The sequence below is a fragment of the Pongo abelii genome, chromosome 7, assembly GCF_028885655.2.
Source record: "Pongo abelii isolate AG06213 chromosome 7, NHGRI_mPonAbe1-v2.0_pri, whole genome shotgun sequence".
NCBI classification, from domain to species: Eukaryota; Metazoa; Chordata; class Mammalia; order Primates; family Hominidae; genus Pongo; species Pongo abelii.
The window spans coordinates 81,253,348-81,278,110 of record NC_071992.2 but is presented as its reverse complement, the minus strand read 5'-3'; the positions used below and the strand labels follow the sequence as shown (position 1 = coordinate 81,278,110).

The window sequence follows — 24,763 nt, the reverse complement described above, 5'->3', positions numbered from 1 at the left end:
TATGAATCTGGTAAACTGAGTTCTGAAGTGGTGAAGGTGAATCAGACCTGCAAAATATTCTCAGAGGCCAGGAATTTGCTACTATAGTGAGGTCTCTATCAGCCTGCCCATATCCCATTTCTGGGATCAAAGAGTAGTACTCCATCATGAACAGGTGTCCTTCTCTATGTGAAAGGCCCTTCCTCAAATACCAAGAACTATACAGCAAGGTTCTTTGCAATACTGGATGTCAATGCCCTCCCCACACCTGCTCCACCTGCCCCCACCCTCCTCTCCCCAGGCAGGCATGTGGATGTCAGCATACATGACATGGGCTCAGTGGATGGCAGCCTTGAAGCATGACACTCCCTCTGCAGCCTCAGAGAAGCAATACAAGACATATATGTAGTGACAAAGCCCCAAACCCGAATTCTCAGAATGTAAACAGAACCCTTCAGACAATTATTCAGATCCACAATTAGGTCCTGGTTCCAATAAAGCATGGAGTTTTTTCTCTCACCATTCACCCCTCTAAGTCCATGGCCAATACATCCTCCCACTCCTTTTTACCACAGATAACGTCTGAAGGAGTTGGGCAGCTGAGCAGACTGTAAGGACACTCAGGGCACTCTAAGGTGCACAGGTTTCCAGCTGACTATTGGACATTGTGGGCAGGTCCTGCTCACACACAGTTCCAGACAAGGCAGAGACCAATGGAGACACCACCGCCATTGCTGAGCAGACGGCTAATGAGGCAGAAAGTCTATGAAGGGAGCTTCTAGAAGAGTCAGTGTCAACCCAGGGAAAAGTCAGTGAGCCAGAAATAGCCGAGGCCTTTCAGCACCATTGACCCTGAACTGCCTTTGAGCTACAGGCACAAGGAGCTGGGTCTCAGGCCCAGCAGGGTCATTTACACAAAAGTACATGGAAGTTGGAATCTTTAAATATTATTAATTAAACTGAGAACTTTCAAAAGGGTATTAAAGGATTATGATGTCAGTCCTCAAGCAAACCTCATAACAGCAATCAAGCAAAGGCTTGGCTATGAGAATGGTGACTTGGAAATAATATACATGGACTGCTTGATGACTTTATGGCTTAGTTCTTTGGTTCTAATTCCTAATAGCTGGTAAGTGCACATTGATCCTCTGGCTGTTAATTCATTCAGGTCTCACGTGGCTGCAATCCCCCAGATATTTCTTCAGTCAGGGCATCTTTCTCTCAGGGACCTCCTCTCCCAGGAGAAACTCTGTAGTCTGAAGGTTCAAAGAGAACCCACCTGCTCACCTGCATAGGAACTGCCTAGAACAGCATCCCACCAGGATTCATTTGGCCACCTCCTGGGCATCTCTGGTGTAAGCAGATGAAATGCTTCTACTTAATCTATGGAAACCTGCATTTTCCTGCAGGAGTCCTTTGCCGCTCCTTTCTCTACAAGCAGTAAGTCCTCACCGCATTATGGACACTTGAAACTGGCCTCCCCTAATGACCATTCCAGACGGTTTGCTTCTCCTGGATTACTGAATAATTGCCCATGGAGTCACTGTTCTCAGTCAAGGTTCCCCTCCATGCAGGAATAGATAATGGAGCAATTCTCCTCAGGAAGAGGTCTTGAAGCGATTGCATTGTGGGAGCTTGAGGCCTCCAGTATAATCTGAGAACAATGTTCTTTTGGGAGGACTGAGCCTCAAGATTTGGGGAGAAATTAATCTCTGGGCCTACAGAAGAGGAACATTATGGAAGAAACTATGTGAGATGTTAGTCAAGGGAAAAGAAAATATTTCCTACCCATTAAAGTAAAAATCAAGCACTGAATCTGACTCCAGATGTAGTGAAGTATAAGAAAAGCCAAAAGCACTAGGCAGATTACTAACTCCTGTGAGAAAACAAGAAGAAAGCTTCACTGATATTATCACAAATAATTATTTTCAACATTATTTCAACGGACTTTTCATTCTGGCTTGAGCCCTACTACGTGCTCTTCATGGGGTAGTGCACTACTGTTTTCAGAAAACAGCCCCTCCGCACACAGCTTCTACTACCATGTATAAGAATTGCCATACATTTTCTAGAAATAATCAGTCTACTGCATCTTTTACCTAAAAACCACCTCAAAAGATTTCTTCACACCAAACATTTATTTTTGTCATTTTATCTGTGAAAATAAACATCCAACCCCAAAGCATGTTACTTTTAATTTTCCAAAATCATTTCCTTTTACTACCTCATGGAATTGAAGTCTACTTGAGCAGATACAATCAAAATAATAAGTCATTTTCTGATTTTTGAGAACATGTTGTTTGTGGTTCATAATCCATCACCTGATGACCCAGGAGCATGGAACTGGAGAGTGCTTTCCGGCAGCCTCTTGCCTGGGCAACACTCACACCTTACACATCATTTAAGAATGCTCATGAGTATGGAGTCACCATGAACATTCTTCCTTGTGAAGAAATTGTAAAAGATTTCTTCTCTGGACTCTTCGAGACATGCAAACATCTAACCAAGTGTTAGGGGAAAGACATGGACTTCAAATTCATTATGTAAAGAAAGAGTCTCTTGAAAAAAAATCTCTATGGAGGAGCACCTGTGCTTTTCCACTCCCAGGAGCACATGCTTAGGAAGCACAGGTTTAGTCAAGCCAAGACTGTCTCTGTCTAGCTGTAGCCAGCACACTCCAAGAATCCATGAATCAGAGGTTATTCTCCAGAACAGACTTAAAACTCAAGTGTGCTCCTTGGGGGTTTCTGGGAATGACACAAAAGCAGGGGATTAGTCTTTAGAAGCCCAAGGAGGACACAGGGAAGGCTGAGCAAGGGCAAGTGGCCACTGGTAAGGAGGACTAGGGACACAGCCAGTCACTGCAGATGAAGCAGCGCTCAGTAGCATGCCTAAGGGCCAGGCTCACTTGCGCCCCTCCCCTGGGAAGCCAGGTGTGAGGTCACCATGCACCAGCAGAGTGAACTCAAATTTGTTTTGTTTTATGTTTTCTTTTATATAGAGCTCAAAACAAGCCAACATTGGGGGATGAATTGTTTCTGTACTTTTCCCCTGGCTGAGGTTTCTCTCTGCCCCTTTGAAAACCCTTTTTCTTCTTGCTGTGGCCTGTTCCAGTGGGACCCTAGGGGGCGCGGGAAAGCATAGACACAAGTGCATCATCACTAACCTGAGAAGTAGCTGCAGGTGCACTAGTTTCCTTACCACTCATAGCTGCCCTCTCACTCGTTGCAGCTGCTGCCACTTCTGCCTTCTGTACATTCGAATCCTCAGAACCTGGAGGCCCTATTTGCCCCAGACCTTCGCTCCCTGGGGTGCAAGGTGGGTTGGTGGTGGCTTTCCGGGTTTGGCCTTTATACCAACTAGGGTAAAACAAGGGATCCGCAGTTTCCGCTGCTGCAGGGACTGGAGTTTCAGACTCTGTGGTCTGCTCAGAGTCAGTGGGTACAACCTCCCCCTTAATCAGAACAGATAAATTCAAAAGTTAAAAAAAAAAAAGAAGAAGAAGAAGAAGAAAAAGCAGTTGATTTTAGCTCCCTTTGGGTTTGAACACTGCGCGCTCCCTGCATGCAGTGCCTTGGTGGCCGTTTTAGTTCCCTTTGGGTTTGAACACTGCGCGCTCCCTGCATGCAGTGCCTTGGTGGCCGTTTTAGTTCATCCCACCCTCCAGAAGTGCTAAGGGCAGAATGGTGACCACAGTGTCCCTCTGTCCAGCATCTGGATGTGTGCCCTCTTCTTTTCTGAGCTTGTCTTTCACTCATTGGGAGCCCAGGTAGGCAGAAAGCAGAAACCTCAGTGAATGTTGGTTATAAAATACCAGATATGGGAAAAGGGTCAAACTATTGACTAGAATAATTTGTTGGCATTATACGTGAGTCCCAAAAACCTCGTTATAAAAAACAAAAATTAATCTTATTGATCAAATCCAACCCTCACTTAGTTACTATATATCTTTCAATTTTAGTACAACTGAAATACTCAGAATTTAAAAATTCTAGACTATAAATGGCATTTTAGCCTGGTTTCCTGTGGAGACAGAGCATAGAAATACAATTCCACCTCTGAGATCCCCCTCTGGAATTTTGTTTCAATCCACTTCAAAAGCAGTTGCAGAAGCAGGACTCCTCTCTGATGAGTCTGCACTGCCTGCAAACTCAAAAGGTTGGGATCCTGTCTGCTGAAGTATCATGGAGTCTGCACAAAGGCTTGAAAACTGGACGGTGACATATTAGAAACATGAGGTCAACCAATTAGGTGCAACATCTGGGGTGAGCTTATTTCCTAAGATATGTTTTAAACAATTCTGTCAACACACAATCTCATCAAATGACAAATCTATAGAAAACCAGGCTTCATTGTTTGCTCACTGAAGGAAAAATACATAAGTTGTATTTCAGGGTAAGCAACAGGAACATAAACTAGTGTAGTTTTTCTATTTACCCCCTCAATTATCTACAGAAAATTCAAAGTTCTGAAAGTATAATCACTTTTATTTCTTACTCTATATGCTATTTATTTCTCATCCTACACCCTACATCTACGTTCACTAAGTAACAAAGAGCAGACCCAGTCCCCATGATATCAGCTCTCTATGAATTAACATGACACACAGACATGGACACACACACACACACACACACACACACACACAATTTCTAGACAAAGATTGCCTTTGATTTGAGGGCATTACTTCGATTTAAGGGAAAGTTGTATTAAATTTTGTTAACTAACAATAACAACAAAGAACCTGTTGAATCACCAAGAGGACTTTTCTCCCCGACATGGGGACTGTCCTGAAATCTTTTATCTACCATATACAAACGTCTGGCATATAGTTATCTTTTTCTTAAGGCAGAATAGGGTAAATTGTTTAGGCTATTCAGTAAGGAGACACGCCCACGTGCCCTGTAGAAAGAGACTCAGGAGGGGTTACCTGTGTCACAGGGGCATCCGCAGCAGGTGGCAGGGCTGGAGGTGGCTCTGGAGAGGAAACTGGAAGTGCCCCAGGGGCAGCCTGCAGCTCCACCTGAGAGAGCTCTGAAGCTTTTTCTGGGCTTTCATCTTCTCCTGGAAACTCTGTTTGAACATTTTCTACCTCTTCCACTTCTACTGCTTCTCCTCCCACTTCTCCTTCTCCTTCTCTTTTTCCTTCTCCGCCTTCTTCTTCTTCTTCATCTTCATCTTCTGGTAAGGTAAGGTAAGGTATCTTGTAAATTTTTATAACTATCCCTGCAGCCATGGACACAGTTAATGGCCAGTGCTTATAGCCCTAGTTAAGGTCAAGGCTGGGGAGTTTTTCTCTGACAGACACTTGACAATGGTCCAAGTGTCCCTTGCCGAGGCTTTGTGCTTCTAGTGGAATGTGGACTGGACAAATGTGAAGGAACCATCCCTATCCTCCTTGTTCTTCTCCCCAGTACAAAGTCTTCACCCCTGCTGTGCATCATGCCCTTCACCTTCCAGAGCCCGTCCACAGTTTTATTACAGTCTGCCACATCTGCAAGCTCCTGGAGGCCTGGGATTGTCACTTATTTATCTCTGTCAGATTAAATGGAAGTGCAACTGTCTTCCCTATCTCAGAAAACATAAAAAGTCCTTTTGTCATTTTAGCTTTCTACCTCCGTTGTTCAGTGAATATTGACTTTTCCCATAATTAATGTCATGACTTATTTATTTATTTATTTATTTATTATTTTTTGAGACAGAGTCTCACTCTGTCACCCAGGCTGGAGTGCAGTGGTGCAATCTCGGCTCACTGGAACCTCCACTTCCTGGGTTCAAGTGATTCTCTTGCCTCAGTCTCTGGAGTAGCTGGGATTACAGGCATACGCCACCATGCCCGGCTAATTTTTTTGTATTTTTAGTAGAGATGGGGTTTCACCATGTTGGCCAGGCTGGTCTCAAACTCCTGGCCTTAAGTGATCCACCCGCCTTGGCCTCCCAAAGTGCTGGAATGCCGTGACTCTTTTCCTGACTCACTGATCTTAATATTCCCTCAGGCAACATTAAGGACAGGCAATATTAAGCGATTTTTTTTTAAAAGATACATCCTAAAGATTTGCCTTTAAAATTTTGTCTGTGGATGTTGGTGCAGCCTCATAGCATTACTAGTGGTCTAGTGGTCTAGCTGAGGGGTGTAATCATCTAGGCGGGCTAGCATGAGTCAAGGTGATCAAAGTTTTGGTCAGCTCCAAGATTATTTTTCACTTTTCAATTATTTAATCAGGATAAAATTTCAGAAATGGGACTTCTGGGCCAAAAGGTAGGAATGTGGTTATAGCTCAGGGAGTATAACTAATCACACAGACCCAGGTTTATGTTCAGGTTGTGACTTATTCTATGAGTTGTTACTGTTCTTGTCCTCTAAAATTTGATTAAGTTGATGTGCTGCAATATCTATCCCACATGCCTCCTATGTATTGTTTTTATCTCATCTTTAACCTTGCTCCTGCTGACACTTTACATTATTTGGGCTAACACTGTGCATAGGATTGAAGTTGAGATATCATCATTATCAATTATGAAGCATTTGCTTATCCAGAGTCAAATACCCAACCTGACATTAAAATAGGCACCAGGCTGGGCATGGTGGCTCACTTCTATAATCCCAGCACTTTGGGAGGCCGAGGCAGGTGGATCCCCTGAGGTCAGAAGTTCGAGACCAGCCTGGCCAACATGGCGAAACCCTACCTCTCTAATAATTCAAAAATTAGCCGGGTGTGGTGGCAGGTGCCTGTAATCCCAGCTACTCAGGAGGCTGAGGCGGGAGAATCGCTTGAACCCAGGAGGTGGAGGTTGCAGTGAGCCAAGATTGCGCCATTGCACTCTAGGCTGGGTGACAGAGTGAGAGTCCATAAAAAAAAAAAAAAAAAAAAAAAAAGCACCATATATGCAAAGCTAAATAAACACTGTCAACAAACGACGTGATCCTGTAATGAAATAGAGCTTCACATTGGATATGATCCTTGTAAAGTTGTCGACATTGATTCTGGAGGTGATTCTGAATCCCGCTTTCCTCCCACCCAACTCTTCGGCAGCTTTCACACACCTGCAACTTCGGCCAAATGGTCAAAAGAATAACAAACCTCTGTAAAAGTCAATTTCACGTATTATCTTTTCTTCTCTATTGAGGTTGACTGTGAAGTGGTTCATGTTCTCATAGCCATGTTCTATTTTCTCCATCTGAAATGCCTTTGATGCTTCCGAGATTCTGCAACAAAGACAAGTTGCCACTTTCTGTCACTGTTTAAAATTGGATAGCCTTGGGTAAAGGGGAAAATATGCATTTTTACATAAAATAAAAAGTTCTTACTTTTGTAGCAGGGTTTTGGCATTCTGTGAAAGCAAACAAAAGATAGTCTTACTTAAATTATTTCCATAAAAGACAGTGGTAAGACAATTATTTCCTTTGTTGACTCTGAGAATCTCATAGCTTAGTTTCTAAATGTCATAAATAACTGCTGTCTTATAACAGAACCCTATTAGATTTAAGCAGTATCATAGACATGCTTTTTAAGTTGTTTAAATAGATTAATATATAAGCATATGGGGTTTATATTTTAGTTGGTAAAATAAATAAAAACTGAAATGTACATAAAATAATAAAAATGTGATAACTAATTTTCTAGCACCTACCTTTTGGGTTGTTACTTTGGTGCCAAAAAAAGACTTACCTGCAGAAACACTGCCATTTCTGGCTCATCCATAAACTGAATTCCTGACTCAACCAACTTTGAGACGTTCTCCAAATGATCAGAATACTTTTTGATCAGAGCACGGACATGTTCCAGTTTCTCCTCTTGGGTTCGGGTAATGACTTGGGTCATTTCACTCTTCCTCTCCTCCAAAATGCCATACAGGTAATCAAACTTCTCACAAAGCTCTTGTTTCTGTTTTCTGCAACATTCCTATTAGTTGGGTTAGCTAATGTTAGAAAGTATTTGAAACAAAGTCGATTTGGAGAAATCACCTAGTTTTCCTGGGCAAGAAGAACATTTACTTATGTAGGATATTTTTTCTTTTCCCTGAAGATGTCCATTTAGGTATGGATACCCACTATGTTGGTGCTTTGGAAATTCCATTTTTAACAAATTTGATATTTAGACTATCTAAAACTCAATTAAACTGGCTACATGAATCAATGGTTTTCTAATCTTCTGTTCTTTATAAATGGAGAATTTCATAGAAATAAAGAATGATTTTCTTTTATATTATATTTGGGTTACATAGGTTTTAGGTTATATTTTGCTTTGGAGTGTGTGTGCATGTGTGTGCACACAAGGAAAATGCTATGATACTTCCTAGTTTGTACCTTAAAGTCTCTTTCTGCTCCACCTATACCAATATTGTCCTAGTTTCAGTCCTCCTATATAGATTTTGTAGCTTCCCAAGGGCCTCTGCAGCTAGGATTCCCTCCTCCCAGCCAACTCACACAGTGCAATCAAGTTAATTTTCTCAGAGTACAGTTCTAATCATGTTTTTTTGTTCTTTCCGTTCTTTCTTTTTTGAGATAGAGTCTAGCTCTGTTGTCCACGCTAGAGTACAGTGGTATGATCTTGGCTCATTGAAACCTCCGCCTCCCAGGTTCAGGCAATTCTCCTGCCTCAGCATCCCAAGTAGCTAGAATTACAGGCACCTGCCACCACACCCAGCTAATTTTTGAATTTTTAGTAGAGATGGGGTTTCACCACATTGGCCAGGCCAGTCTTGAACTCCTGACCTAAAGTGATCCGCCCACCTCAGCCTCCCAAAGTGCTGGGATTACAGGCGTGAGCCACCGTGCCCGGCCTTAATCATGTTTTTTTCTATGACTCCCCCCCATTACACAAAGAATAACACTGAAACTTCCTAACTAGCTTTCAAGACCCCTCCACGATCTGGTTCCAATTTCTCTCATAACATTCTACTATCCTCTATTGTATAGCCTGAATTCCAGCAAAAATAAACCACTCACTTTCTTTGTTCATTCTTTCCCTTCTGTCTACAATGTTCTTCCCCAAGTCACCACTGCAAACTCTAAGCAATCTCAAAGACATTGTCAGACTACCACTTCTTCCATAAAGTGTCCCTTGATGTTTATGGCTGAATGCAACTTTTAACTTTCTGAAATCTCATAATAGTTACCATTGATAGCATATATCTGTATCTACCAGATCCTCTATTTATCCAATACTGCCTAAGAATGGGAAATACTGCATCCGGTCTATGCTCTTGGAGAGAAAGGCTGTGTTGGAAGTCTGGCTTGCACATTTGTGTTGTGTGGCTGAAGTATCTCCAGTACCATCCAGATCCCTTTACTCTGGGCCCATCTTTAAATCATAATTAATTATCCAGTTCATCTAGTCATTGGCCTTTTAGTTTTTCAGTCCCTGGTAAGCTTGGTGTGCATGTATGCCAATCTCCTTGGACTTGACCATCTGTGGGTCCAGGGCCTTTATAGCTGAGAGCAGGCTGTGAGCCATAATGATCTAACCTAGCTCTCCCGCACAGTGAGAGCTTCTTGGGAGTCCAGCAAATTTATTTCTGACATCTCTGACCATTCTATAGCCTTTATTACATATTATTTCATCTTGGTAAACATTGAAATGTTTTATGTCATGTATTGCTTCCTTCCTTTATGTGAATTTCTTAAATATCTAAACTATATATTTTTTTGAGGGTAGAATCTGGGTCTGCCTAGGACACAGAGCACCTTGGATAGTAGCTGTTCAGTAAATATCTGTTGAATAGATTTTGTGGGTTTTTTTTTTTTTTGAGATGGAGTCATGCTCTGTCGCCCACGCTGGAGTGCAATGGCATGATCTCGGCTCACTGCCACCTCCACCTCCTGGATTCAAGTGACTCTCCTGCCTCAGGCTCATGAGTAGCTGGGATTACAGGCACACGCCACCTTGCCTTGCTAATTTTTGTATTTTTAGTAAAGACGGGGTTTCACCATATTGGTCAGGCTGGTCTCAAACTCCTGACCTCATGATCCACCCGCCTCGGCCTCCCAAAATGCTGGGATTACAGGTGTGAGCCACCAATCCTGGCAGAATAGATTTTTTTTTAATGTGTTTCATTTCCTCTCAATTTCTCTACTATTCTCAGTATGGAGTCGGGGAGAATGACCTAAACCAAATTGTTGATTATGAAGATACTCTGCAAATGTGCAAGAAATACATCCCTTACTCCATTGCCTTCCTTGGAACACAGTCAGTTCTCATCACAGTTCCTAACCAAATTATAACGCATGGAGATCCAGTGGTGCCAACTATTTTAACAGTAAATGCCTTACCACTGTCATCCACACATTCATTCATGGATTTAACAAACAATGCATGTCATTTGTGTCAAGACTCTGGGGATCCAAAAAAGAATTAACATAGTTCCTATTCTCAAGGAGCTCACAGTTCACTGAGAAAGACTATAGACCAATAATGTAATTCAATATGGTAGGCTGAATAATGTAAATATTTTAGAGATTTATACCAGATGCTTTAGAAGCATTTATGGAATCTTTGTCCAACCCTTTGTGTAGGTGGAGGAACTTTGAGGGGAGCCAGAAATGTTGACTCAGGAAGAGTTTCTTAGAGGAATTAGTGCTTGAGCTTGACCTTAAGGAGGAATAGGAGTAAAGGAGGTTGGGGAGGGGACGAAAATGCTTGAAGTCCTAGCAGTTGTCAAAGTAATGGAACAAGGGCCCATGCAGCATGTCAAGATGTGGAAATTGCCTGGCTTGACAAATTTCCACTCATTTCCAGCCCTTTAGCTTGAGAGTCAGACTGTTCAACCAGGCCTAGAAACTGAAACCTATTAGTAGCTTTCCAATCAAACTCTCTTTCACTGTATTATCTTTTGTTCCAACCTTCAGGCAACCAGGTGCCCACTGTACACATGAAATAAGCCTCTCTGATATTTAGAAGCTCTACTGTGATCATATAATGGTTTCCAGCTTGTTTCTCCCAAATGAGTTGTGCACTTGAAACATTTATAATATAATGAGTATTATATTAAGATGTAATACAGGTAGAAAGTCTTTGATTCACAAAAATTTTTTCCTATGTGATTTAATATGTGGAACATTCAAGTTTATGGCAGCCAAGTCATTTACAATGAGACAGATGTGAAGTCATGTGTAATCTAGTGTACTCTCTCAAGTCAAATAAAGATTAAATCACTTATTTTGACCATATAATTTTTTTTGGCAGTTTAAATGGAATAACTAATTTCATTCCTATATTACTTCCAATTCCAAGCATTATTTTATTTCCTTTTTCTTAAATAACTTATATTGAATGTCAGTAAAATTACTATCATTTGTTTATACTTTATAGTGCAGGCAATGCTACCCCATATGTGGTCTATGCTTTATTAAAATTATTATATCATTAAATACTTTGTAAAGTGCTTATAATATTAGCTGGCATATATTGGTACTGGATCAGTGTCTATTAAATTTAGGTCCAAATTCCTTAATCTGAATTATTCAGTTGCGGAATTTTGAAGCTGCATGGAATATTAGAAGTAACCTACTCCAAATCAATCATGTCACTCATGTGGAAACTGAAACCCAGCAGAGCTGTCACTTTCTCAAGGCCATCCGACCATTTATTATTGGTGCCTGGCCTACAGTCAAGGTCTTTGAACTCCTGGGTCATTGCTATTCTCACCACACCCAGCTGGGCCCATATTTTAAGTAACTTTAAAAAATTATATGAAGTGCTTGTAAATGGAATATATGCCTTTTAACCAATATACTGGCCAGGCGCAGTGGCTCACACCTATAATCCTAGCACTTTGGGAGGCCGAGGCAGGAGGTGGAGGCTGCAGTGAGCCGAGATCACACCATTGTGCTCCAGCCTGGGTGACAGAGTGAGACTCCACCTCCAAAAGAAGAAAAAAAAAAACAAACAAACCCAAATTCACTATGCTTAAGGTAGGTTTTTTAAAGGCAAGGCATCTTAAATTGTTTCAGAATTATATTCACTAGTTCTTTCAACAAAATTCACCAACTACTCACTTTGTACCTGGCATTGTGTGATCTAATAACCTGCCATAATTTTCCATTGTTCTGGAGAATAATGAAGAAAAAAAAGTATCATAAATGATAAATGTAAAATTATTATATTTTCTAATTCCTAATGGAAAAAACATTTTTCTCTTGTTTAATTAGCTTTTAATATAATTCTATGCAAAAAAATGGTAAGAGTTAGATAAATCTGTTTCTGAAACGGCAAAAATACATGCCTCTTCCTTGGAATTATGAAATTGGAACTTACAGACTTTTAGAAATTAACTCAAAATGTTCAGGTTAACCTAATATCATATTCAAATGTGAAATACTCCATGAAATGAAGTCTCCTATTTTTTCACACTCTTTGAGGTAGAACCCACACACAAGAGACTAACTTTGGTGCCCCCTAATCTTTCTTGGCTTCAAGACCATTAAAGTGCTGTGAAAGTCAGGGAACAATAAGCACCTCAGGTTATCAATTTGCCCTCTAAGCTGATGAGGGAACAGATATGTGCCATGAAAAAAAAAAATGTTCTCAGAGGCCACCTAGCTACTGACAGTGATGACTCTGAATTTCAGTACCTACTGTGCCTTTGTTAATGTGAATCTGCAACACTTTCAGCAGTGACTTTCTAGCAGCCTGAAAAATGGAATAGGAAAAAATGTGGACTTTTGCATTGTGAAAACGTCTGCAGACAGAACACTTTAAAGGACTGTTGTTACCCACAAAAGCATGATAGCAACCATATTTGTCTCTTCTCCACAAAAACTTCCTCATCTCAAAGATTGCTCCTTGCTTTTAGCATACTTTTTCATTTACTTGAGTAAAAAGGTATGTATCTTTAAGACCAATTCGGAGCCATATACCTCCCCTCTTCTCTGGACAGTAACTCAATCAAGATATACACTTTTTGAGCTTTCGAGTTTATCTTTTCAAATAGTCTCCATTTTCATCCTTTTGATGTCTGTGGTTCCTACATCCTCTGTGCGTGTGCACCTGTGTGAGTGTGCTTAGCAATTGAAGTATACCTCCACCATAAATGAAGTAGGTATTGGACTCCGGGCATACTCTGATGCAAAGCCTCTGGCTGCTGCACAGCCTTCCTCCTGGGTCTGCTAGGACAGTTATATTTCTTGGCTTCTTGGGAGAACCAAATTAAAGTTGTCTATAATATTTTAATGAAAATAAAATTCATCCCATCTCTAGGGAGAATGCAGTATGGATGCAATATACCAAAAGGGGATGATTTTATAAAGTGAAGATCATCCTTCCCATATTGAAACGGTAAGATGATGATGGGTGGGATATTTGTTTCTAACCAATGCCAACATTTCTGGATGTAGAGAAAAAAAATCAAATGGTCATTTGGTTGTTTCCTTAGAAGTGAGTAGGTAACATTTACCATTGATCTAAAGCCATTGTTGAACTGTCGCCATCATGGAAATGTTAAAATTGGCAAACTCCAATTTCTAGCCACCTTTATATTTTAGTAGTAATAAGAAAAACAAAATATGCAACTGCAAAGAGAACCTTTCATGGAAAGAAAAATCAACAATAGATGACCTTACATTAAAAGAGAAGACAGCCTTCCAAGCAAAGCACCACCATACCACTGTTTTAAATGGCTAGATTTTTATTGGTTCACTTTTCTCTCAGGTAATTATCACTCTCTAAAATGATCTTGTTGTTCATTTGATTACTGCCTAACTCCTCTATTAGAATAAAAAATGCCTGTGAACAGAACCTTTTATGTTTAGCTCACCACTAGTTCCCAGCATTATGTGTACAGAACATGGCACACAATGCACTCTTGAGAAATATAGATTGAAAGAAAGAATGAATGAATGAATAAAATGTGACTTGCATCTAGAAATATTCAGCCTTCATGCAAAAGCTTCAATTTTGTTCTGTTCCAAAGAAATAGGTATTTAAGTGGATATTCCAAGCTTCTGCTTCATTCAGTGTTAAAAAAAACAAAAAAAACCCCAAAACCAAGAAACAGTAAAATATAGCTATGCAACCTTTGGGAAACCATTGAACCTCAGGACAGTTGTTAGTATGTTTGTATTTGTACAGTGAAAGATTGAATTATATAATTGCTAAAGTCCCTTCTGACTCTACAGTTCCAAGACTCTCTAATTTCAGGTAAATGTGACGAAGTTTCAGAGAGTCATTAGGCTATGATGTGCCTCCCTCTGTTCCTGGCAAGTCTTGTGTCATCGACAGCATTAAGATATACATTACATGTCCTAGCCCTGAAAGCTCAGCACTAGCTTGCACATGTGCCATGGCCACAATAGGAAAAAAACCTAAGGCAACAATGACCACTGCTCTTACCATGTAAGGAACACAGCTCTGTGACCAAAATAGAGCTGAAGATAAGCTCTTAGACCCACCACTTGTCACTGAGCAACTGTGGCTTGATTAGGCCCATTCATATCTCCACCACATTCCTCCAACATTCATCGAGACATACTTGTTAGAGCTATACCTTCATTTGAAATAAGGAACTTCAAAATTCCCTTCAATAAGCAAACAGGATTTCCTGCCACCAACCCTCCAAAAAAGAAAAAAAAAGCAGCCTGTAGATTAACAATACTAAAAAAAGAACTGCATTAAAGTAAGAAGTTCCAAGAAAATCAAATCCAGCCTTTCATTCATAAAGCTCCAGTTACAAGCACTTGGAGAAGTCCCATGAGTACAGACTAGGGTGTCCCTAGAAAGGGGACAGATAAACTACAGAGACACCAACTTTTGGCCACCCAGGCTGGGATTCAGCCCTCCATCAGCTGGCCCCTTTGTGTAGTGCTCAGCAAACAACTCCATTCAGTGGCCGTGGATCTCGGGTCTTCCAAACTCAGGCTGTTTTCTACTACTTTATGTTGCCGCTCCATGTTCAAAGGATAATTATGCCATAATTTGAGGGATTTATAACACTTACTCTTGGGATTCTTGGCATTTTGGTTCTTCTGGGCTAGGCCAGATCATTTAGAATCTTCTTGAGTAGACGGTATGAGGGCTGAGGGCCAGGTGGGCCTGTTCTGACTGGAGCCCCATGGTTCAGCGAAAGCCACTTGTCAGACTGAGCAGATGTTTATCTCACTCTGGTCTGCTGTGGGTAGTCACCATGTTTCCCAGAAGAGGCTCAGTCTCCCTTGGTTGTCAATATTTCCAGTTGCCACAAAGCCTCTTAGATAAAGAACGGAAGTCATGTCTAGCTCCATTCATTCTCAACGTGTCCCTCTAGAGGGAGTTGCTCAGTCCTGCCATCACAATTAACTAGGACCTGATAGTCTTCTGACACCATTTAAAAGATGCTCCAGAATCTCTAGAGGTTCCTATTGGATCACATCATCAGAATAAGTGTGTGCTTTCCAAGCTGACTCTGAGGCTGTAAGGTGACATTTACCAAGCCCCTGCCATGTACCTCTTATTTCAACTTTGTCATCATGACAATGCTGTGAAGAAGGTATTATCATCCCCACTGTAACGCTGAGGAAGCCGAGGGACAGGAAGCTTAAGTAACGTGCCCAATGTCGTGTAATTAAGCAACAGAACTAAAACTCAAACTCTGAAATCTGTTCTTTTAAACATATGTGATATTGCCTTTAAAATTCTGGCATGCTATTTAAACAATTCTAATTATATTCATACTTCATATTTGTAATGGCATGGACAATGTCTCAGAGACTAGAAAAGGTCATTTTGGGTAAAATCACTGTTTTGGAAATACAATGAATTTGTTATCACTGCAAAATCATTGGAGGGTTTTATTCAAGTTGTCCTTTTTCAGAGATTGGAAATGCTCAATATCAAATATTTATTATTTACTTGGAACAGTTTCCACTAGACAGGCCATACAAAACAGGGATGTTTCTAGGCCTGCCAGCCTGCCTTTGGGATGGCCAGTATTAACAGCCTGTGCCCTTAAGTATCCAGTGACATAGGATAAGTGCCATTGGTAAAGTTTACAAGAGGTAGATTATGTTCTCTAGGGATGAGGAGTGAAAGTCAAGCATGTTTCCCTGGAATCAGAGAGCTCCCCAGTGGACATTTCCATTCCTACAGGCAGCCCCCCATCCAGTTCCATTCCGTCCCAGAATATCTCCAGGCCTAGAAAGGAAAGTGAACCTTCAGATCATGCTGGGCTCATGGAACAGCCCAGAAGCCTTCCATCAACCTGCAGTCCGGAGTTCAGGGAACATCTTAGGCCAAGCCACTCTCAAGAAGCGGAGGTAAAAAGACTCACGGCTCAGTTCATTCACCATCAGCCCACAGCACGGAAGGAAAATGCCACTCCCCCTTTCAGACCACCCTTTTGCAACTATAGGCATTCTCAAATCCTTCTTCATTATCACAGTAAATTCATGTTAACTGCAGACATTATTCTTAAAGGATAACAAGGAGTCCACAGTGTAATTTACCCTAAGCTCAGCATTGCTTCAAGGCTGGTCCTGGGACAGGTGCCTCCCCAGGCCAGTCCTGTGTGACATTACATGATTAGGACAAAATTAGACATGTGCAAGGAAGGCACAGCCACCAAAGGGCTCTGGGGCAGGTGTCAGGGCCCCAGGCGGGGAGAGGCTGTGTAATTATGGAAGGATAATACCCACCCCAGGGACTACTTCATTTCCCATCCCTAAGGAGCTCTTCACCAATCAGAAAAGAGAATTCTTTAACAACAGCTCTCCACCCCCTGGCCAGGAACCACTCATAGCTTCTCAGAAAATGTTTCTGGGCAGGTGGGAGCAAAGCCAGAAAGGGAAACGAACTCCGGGCAGAACTGGAGACACAAGAGCACTGTGGCCCTGACCCCGGTAGATAATCCACCCAGCTCTCAAGCTAGGACCATTTCACTGCAAGCCAAGGACCTGGTTTGCTCCATGTTGTCCTGCCTTGCAGGCTGGCAAGAAGCTGAGCCTCTGGGCTTTGCCCACTGATATGGAACTGGCTCTGGGAGATCACCCCAGCGATGACAGATGCACAGGGTGGCCATCTGGAAGCGCCCCTGTCCTCAGGGATGCTTCAAACAAAGGTTAATGTGTCAAGAGGGATTCATAAAGTCAGAGACCTCCATGGGGCTTTGAGATATTCTCTACATCTCCAGATGAGCCACCTAAACTGATCTGAAAGAACCATGCTCATGTGAGTCATATTCACTCATTCTTTATTTTGCTGGTTATTAAAAATGTCAGACTTACTTTATAAAAATGTGAATACAGGAATATATAAGGGAGGCAGTGAAAATCACCTGCAGTCCCACTATTCACTGCCCTTAAACTTTTGGTGTTTTTCATTCCTAATTTCTCCCCATGAATGTATAGGAGGCTACACGTAAATATCCACAGTCATGGGTTGCTTAACTAGTATGTTCTGAGAAGTGCATCCTTACGTAGTTCCATTGTGTGAGCATCACAGAATGTACTTACACAAACCTACATGGCAGAGCCTACTGCCCATTTAGGTTGTATAGCACAATCTATTGCTCCTAGGCCACAAACCTGTACAGCATGCTACAGTACTGAATACTATGGGAAAATGTAACACATGGTATTTGTGCATCTAAGCATATCTAAACATAGAAAAGGCACAGTAAAAATATGATATTATAATCTTATGAGACCTCCATCATATATGCAGTTCATCATTGACCAAAATGTTACATGGTGCACGATTGTACTTTCTATACTGTTATATATGAACATACATCTTAAACAATAAATAAGAACGTATACTTGCCATGTTTTTTCATCTTATAAAAACAGGTATGAAAGAAATGAAAGAAATGAAAATAAACAGGTAAAAGGATGGATTTTTAAGACTCCTGATAATTTGCAGCCTCATCGTAAGTCCTGCAGGGAATGATTACATACCCTCCCCTAGCCACCTGTGAAAATACTTATTAGAAAAGTGTGTCATGTTCAATGAATTGTATTGCCAATAAGAATGGGGGTAATGATCCTGCCCTTCCCTGCCAGGACGTTCTTCCTTACATCTGCACTAATCCCTTCTGCTGATTTAACTTCAAACCTGTTCCTTCTTGTCATTTCGGTGAATAAAAACAGCACTTCCTACCATGCCCCTGATCGGCTTCTATGAAGAAAACCTATTGTCAAATCTCTGCGGCCCACTCAGCGTCCTCTGATGCTGGCTAAAAGGAGCCCCAGTCATTTGCATTTGCTCAAGAATCAAATTGCTCAAGGCCCAGATGGACCCCCCCAGGACTCTTCTCCTGTGCATTCTCCAGCTTCTCCATCCCAGACAGAAAGCCTGTTCCTTCCAACAGACATCTCCAGTAAAGCCCTGAGATTACCTCGCTCACCCACAAGCAACATGTTCCTATTTATAAACTCAAGACTCAGCTTGGTACTACCCTGGAGTGCTGATTCACGGTGTTATGACCGAATTGTATTTTGCCTTTACTGTAAATAAGTACAAAGAAAAAAGTTTGTACTGTCTGTTTCCTAATCTCTTTCGGCTCTTCACCAAGAGAAAAAACTTTCCTTCTATAAATGGATCCCAGACTGATCATGGATCTTTTCAGGAATATGAGTGTGGAGAAGAAACGAGATTGATTTTAATAATGTGCAAATTTAAAATGAGATAAGTATAGCTAATGTCCTAAAGCCCTCATTTAGAAAATGGCCTTTAGCTTTCAATAGAACTTGCCTTCCTAGTGATAAAATAATAAGAATAGTATTTACTGAACACTCACCACATGCCAGGCACCGTGCTAAGCATTTTGCTTCTGCTTATCTAATTATTCGTAGTAACTCTATAAGGTAGGTACCATGATTGCCCCATTTTTACAGAGGAGAAAACTGAGGAACTGAATCTCCTTGTAGCAATACGAATGGATCTTAAAAACATAATGCTGGCTGGGCGTGGTGGCTCACGCCTGTGATCCCAGCACTTTGGGAATCCGAGGCAGGCAGATCAGGACGTCAGGAGTTTCAGACAAGCCTGGCCAACAGAATGAGAGCCCACCTCTACTAAAAATACAAAAACTTAGCTGGGCTTGGTGGCGGGAGCCTGTAATGCCAGCTACTCAGGAGGCTGAGGCAGGAGAACCGCTTGAACCCGGGAGGCAGAGGTTGCAGTGAGCCAAGATCATGCCATTGCACTCCAGCCTGGGTGACAGTGTAAGACTCCATCCCAAAAAACAAACAAAAACCCCAAAAACATAATGCTTAGTTTTTTAAAAATAAGAAGCAGAATGAAAAATACCACCTAATACCATTTATAAAATTAAAAGACATGTATATAACACAATACTTATTTTATAAGAATACAAACAGAACATCAAACATGTTAGAGTGGCAATCTATGGGGAGGAGAACAAGAGTGGGAAATGAGGACAATGGGAAATAAATAGATAACAAGAGAGGCTTGCACACAGCAATGAGAACTATATGCCATGAACTGAACAGCATCATACCTCCACCCTCTGCACAGAGGTCCAACTACAAAAACAATGACCCCAAATCTTAGAGCAGGGAGACTGTAATGGACTGCTCCAGTTACAGAGCCAGGGCCTGGACTTGAACCCAGGTGTCTTGCACCTGCCCCAGAGCAGCATGGATGTAACTAGTCAGTGAATCTTCAATTCCTGAAAAGATATATGCCACATAGCTAACTCTCTTTAGGCTTCCACACTTTAAAGGCCTCCGGTAGTGACATACTTTATGTTTGATCTTGAGGGACAAGTAGATTTGCTCTATTTATTATACGGCAAGCTCAAATATGAGCTAAACAACCGGCCACTCATCTCTTCATTCAGCAAGATTTTTTTTTTTTTTCTTAGTGTTGATTATGTGCCAGGCATTGGGCCAGGCAGAGGGCAAGTGGAGATGAATGAGCTCGAACTCTGGCCTCCATGAGCTCCCAGCGACTGAGCCATTCTCTAACTACAGCTAGGCAGATCTTTCTCCTCCTTATGGCCACTTCGCAGCACTGCTGTAAGAGCAGAGAAGTGCAGCTCAAACCTGCCTATGACTGTCTAAAGCACTGATGAACATTTCCTAAGACAGTTTGGATTTCCACCAAGAAAGTTTGCTGTAATAGCAACAACACTGATTTCCATGATGGGGGATTTATTTTTCTTGTAGCTAATCTTTCAAAAGGAAGAAAGAACAACACATGCAACAACAGCCCTAGTAATTGTGGTAACATCTGCCTCAGTGACTCATGTGGTAATGTCTCTTTCTGTGCAGGAGGTGAATATTTCAGAGACATATCAGGAAGGAGGCCATTCTAGAAGCAAAGAATGAAAGGTCAGAATAGGGATGTCTAGTGTGGCACTGAGGAAGTCATAAACCCCCGGGCGTTGCAGGCTTGGTTGAGACACTGTGGGAGTCACCTGACTCACCTCGATAGTTTTGCAGGTGTCTTCCAGCTGGCTGATCACTCCCTGGACTCGATCGTTGCTGCCCACGAGGATGGCGATGCCATCACTGAGCTCAGACTAATGAAGAGAAAACATGAATCCAATATCTTAGGGGTTTCCTAGTCACCTCGACTGTGAGTTGGTCATAATATTGTCTTTACAGGTTCTTAATTTAGGATCCATGCAACCCCTAAGGACTAACAGGGAGGCCTGTGGACCTCCTGATATTGCAAGCAAACCTTTGTGTATGAATCCATTTGTGCAGGGAAAGGTTTCAGTTTTCATCAGTCTTAATATTGAGATCAACATGTTCAAGCTAAAGAATTCTAAGTATTGTTTATAAATGGCATGGAGACCAATATGTGACTTCAGGGACCCAAATGGAATTATTTGCCTAGTGGAACTAAGGGTCAATTTTACTTGGGAAATGTGTATAGTAAATACTCATTTATTCAACAAATACTTATTATGGGCATAAGAATGTAGTGTATACAGACACAAACACTCACACATTAGACTAAGTCATCACAAACTTCACACCGAAACAAAGAACTAGTTCTAGGGGAGAAATGTCAACTTTGAAATTCCTTTGCTCTTTTGACTTAGGAAGAGATTATATTGTTCCTATTCACCCCCTTCCCAAGACTGGCTGATGGAGCCACCAGGAGCACTGGAGGGGCACTTGGGAGACCCATGCACTTGGTCCAACTCTACCCCCAACTTCTCTGTGATGTTGGGCAAAACATATATTCAATTTTGACCCTAATTTTCTCACATTTAGAAGGAGAAGATTGGACCAGAACAGTGATTATAAAATATTTGAAAGCTGCAGAACCTTCTTCAAGTGAAAGCTAATATGGAGGTGAAGCTGCTTTGGCCAAACAGGAGCAAGGGTGAGGGTCCTACCAGTCTGTTCTTCTGTCCATCTCACATGAGTCTCCAGGCTCTGAAGGAAGGAGTGTGAAACAGCTACCATTCAGTTCTATCATGCTATGCTTTGGGGGAGGTGGGCAGAAGAGAAGGGGGAATAAATTGTAACTGGATTCGAAAATAAACAAATGTGGATAATTTGCAAAATCTGCTTCTTTAGGACTTAGTGGCCACTAGTTGTAATTGGTGTTGCCCAAGAGTTTTGCTTCCAAATTTGATTCCAGCACTGATCTTCACAGTAAAACACTGATCAAATGTGGAATGATGATTCTAAATGAAAGAAACTGAGAGGTGGAACTGCTCAAGTTCTCAGTGCCTGGAGTGGCTGCACCTATTGGAGTACCCAACTCCACTTTTATCTGCACCAGATGGATAAATTCTGACCTGCTTGTGAATGAAACCAGGTTGGCAGGTTGGTAATGTGTAGAGGGAGACACTATCTTTCCGTCTGCTCAGAATTAGGGGGCTATGGCTGACGCCCTGGGGCCAGGGGGCAACACCACACTCAGAGGGGCTTTTAGGCAACTGGCCCTGGTGACAGGAGGGCCAGCACAAGTCTGTGTTTTAAAGCTGTTCTGTAACTGCATGTCATTAGTGTAACCCTCCCTCACTAAGAGTGCGGGATAAAAGGCGTTGAGGAGGGCCAAAGAAACCTTTCATGGGTGGATGAAGAGAAGTATTCTGTGACTAGGGTAAAAAGCTGTCATTTTCTCATCTGTAGTCTAAACTTCACATAATCTTGAGCAGTTTGAGCTTTTGCTGGGTCCCCTAACATTGCTCATCTTCAGCAACCTCCAAAGGGCACAAAAACAGGGATCCTGCCGTTCTGCACCCCTTCCTGAACGTGGGCACCCCTGCCCTGTCTCGCCTTGCCCCCCACCGTCCAGGGAATTTGATGTGTGCCTCGTGCACAACTGTGCACATGTTTTCCTGCAGACCTTGTGTGCCCTCCAGTGTCCCATGGCCCTGCGTGGCTTGGGCTCCTCCTCCACCGCAGGGAGCCACTCACACTGGCCCCAGGAAGGGCCTGAGGTGTGGGGGTGGGGAGGGGTTGTGGGAGGGAGGGAGCAGCTCTGTTACCTTCTGTCTCTGGAACACATGAGTGAGGGGAGCCACCTGGCAGTCCTTGTGTGCACCAAACACCTTGCACAGAGAGCAGGTGGGTACTTCGCAGTTCAGACAGTAGATGTTGATGCGCTCCTCTTCATGTTCCTCGCACATGGGCTGGTCGGATTTCTTTTCTGGCCTGGGAGGAGGTAGGCAGATAAATGTCCATTGGCTCTCACTGGGGCACTCTCATCAAGGCAGAGCTGATGTTGCTGTGCCTTGCAAATTCCCTCTCGTCCCTGTATGCCCAGCAATTCTATTCCAGAAGACCCCCAGGGGCCCTTTCACGTGCTCAGAGCCCACCAAATTCAGCTTCCCTGCAGGTGTAGCAGGGGAGTGCTGGCAAATCTCTAACAACCTGCTTGGGGTAGGGACAGAGACGTGGAGATCCTGATTTGTACCATTTGCCCATTTCCATGGTGTATTTCCACATGGCCGATTTTAAGTTATTTAAGGTTTAAGAATCTGCTAGTGAAATTCCTGAAAGTTGAATATCGAACCCTGGTGAGCCATCAGGAACGTGGTCCAGCACTGTGTCTACATGCTGGAGTTTCTCAAGGGACATTTTCCCATTATGGACCAAGAACAGGAAGTTGTTGATGAACTAAAAGTCAAGTTTGCACCAGCTTTTAGGAGTAGCTAGATCGCCCCCCTCCAGCCTCTGGCCCCAGGAAAGACCCTTTTCACCTGAAGAAATGAGGATAGGTGTGGCTCACATGGAACCGAAATCTTCTGATTATTAATTCAAGTACTGGTTGGATGCAACTGTGTATGAGAGGCAAGTGTGGGTGTACCTCCTTATATAAACCCCAGGAATTCTGATATATCCTATCTAATGACTGAGGCTGCTAATAGTTTTCAGAAGTATTCAAAAAATTCAAATCCAAATCCAGAAGCTTTCTTCAAATTTCCAAACACATAGTTATTTAGCAACATCTTAGATTTGGGACTACATTTTTTTTTGTTGCTATACAGATCCAATTTTTAAAAACTACACGTTTTTATGAGCCATGAAATCAATTTAGGGAGCTATGATCTGCATTGTTAAAATAAAAATAGAATGGAATAGCAAATACTGTGAATTACATGTAGTAAGAATAAGTATTGCTGTTCGAAACTTTTGTTTCAGGTGTACGTGTGCATATACGTGACTGAAACAAAAGTGTATGTGTGTTTGTGTGTGTGTGTGTTTGTGTATGTGTGTATATACGTATGTACGGGTGTGTATATATATCCATCCATATATGTAAGTGGTCACAATGTAAAATGCACTTCCTACTGTGAATCATGAATACAAGTGTTTGAAACCCATCGTTTTTGATGTGTGGCATCTTGTAGCTGCAGACCCAGAACTCAGAGAAAGGCAGAGAACATGCTGATGTGCCTCTGTAAGACGCTAATGTTCCTTTATAAGTTGCTAGGTGGACGTCAATTACTTGAGATTAGGCTAAACATTGAGTGAAGCCCTGGGTCTTGTAAGAAAATTGCATGGACTTCCAGTTTCAAAATGTTAGAATCTGACTGTTGCAAAAGGAATTTCTGTCTGGTCTTGCAGCAATTTGCTTTCCATGAAGTCTATGACCTTCTGATTTGACCACATTATTTGGAACTCAAATAAGGAAAGTCAACTCCAAAATGGAGAAAATTATCCTCCTCTCAGGTCTGTCTGTTTCCTCCACTAGAATATCAGCTCCATGAGGGCAGGGGCCATGATGAGTCTTCTTTTTTGCTGCATCTCCAGTACTCGGAACAGTGCCTTGCACAGAGGCAGTGGCTCCGTAAATGTTTGTTGCACAAATGAGTGAGACAATGAAAGGGAATTTGACCTATTAATGGACAATATTCCCTGTGCTCTAGTGTAACACCACCCAGCTGGAGAAGGCATGGGAAATATGGGGAAAGCCTGGGATCACCTGGCACTCCTGAGTGGCAGAGGAAGAGACCAGAACACATCCCGATTACTCCTTTAATAAATGACAGTGTCCTCTGGGGTTTGGACTGGCAAGTTGGTCTCTGCCTGGTCAAAGGCTTCTTCCCCTCTAAACCCTTCCCTCCTAGGTATCTCCACCTTATTATTAATGTGGGTCAAGCAAGAGTGGGCAGCTTGAGTCCCACATGCTGTTCTGATATCAACAGCTGTGACCAGAGATAGCGTCATAGAGCACAGGTCTATTCAGTATATGCAAATATTGAAAATGTGAAAACAGCCATAAGGCTCTACATTTAGTTTTGTTTGTGATTCAATTTAGTTATTTTTTTCATGGTGCTGTACACACTGAGAACGATTTCCCATATTCCTCATTGGGTTTTTCTTATTTAGGTTGTAGCCCAGCCCCAGAGGCACCACTTACTCGTAGATGAGCGTATA

At 42.1% G+C, this 24,763-nt stretch overlaps 1 protein-coding gene across 6 annotated transcripts in view; it reads right to left on the bottom strand.

The window, feature by feature from the left end:
* TRIM55 (tripartite motif containing 55) overlaps positions 1-24,763 on the bottom strand; it is a 64,782-nt gene that overhangs the window by 18,559 nt on the left and 21,460 nt on the right. For 3 of the 6 annotated variants that reach the window (XM_054561670.2, XM_054561669.2, XM_054561672.2), the window contains 7 exons: positions 22,369-22,534; positions 20,341-20,436; positions 7,650-7,883; positions 7,289-7,311; positions 7,062-7,186; positions 4,910-5,160; positions 3,146-3,433 (listed from right to left, as the gene is read on the bottom strand). In XM_054561670.2, the coding sequence (XP_054417645.2) occupies positions 3,146-3,433; positions 4,910-5,160; positions 7,062-7,186; positions 7,289-7,311; positions 7,650-7,883; positions 20,341-20,436; positions 22,369-22,534 (1,183 nt within the window). Of the gene's footprint in view, positions 1-1,767; positions 1,856-2,567; positions 2,727-3,145; positions 3,434-4,909; positions 5,161-7,061; positions 7,187-7,288; positions 7,312-7,649; positions 7,884-20,340; positions 20,437-22,368; positions 22,535-24,763 lie in introns of those variants that run through there. The other 3 variants (XM_024251646.3, XM_054561671.2, XM_054561673.2) reach the window with 3 other exon arrangements.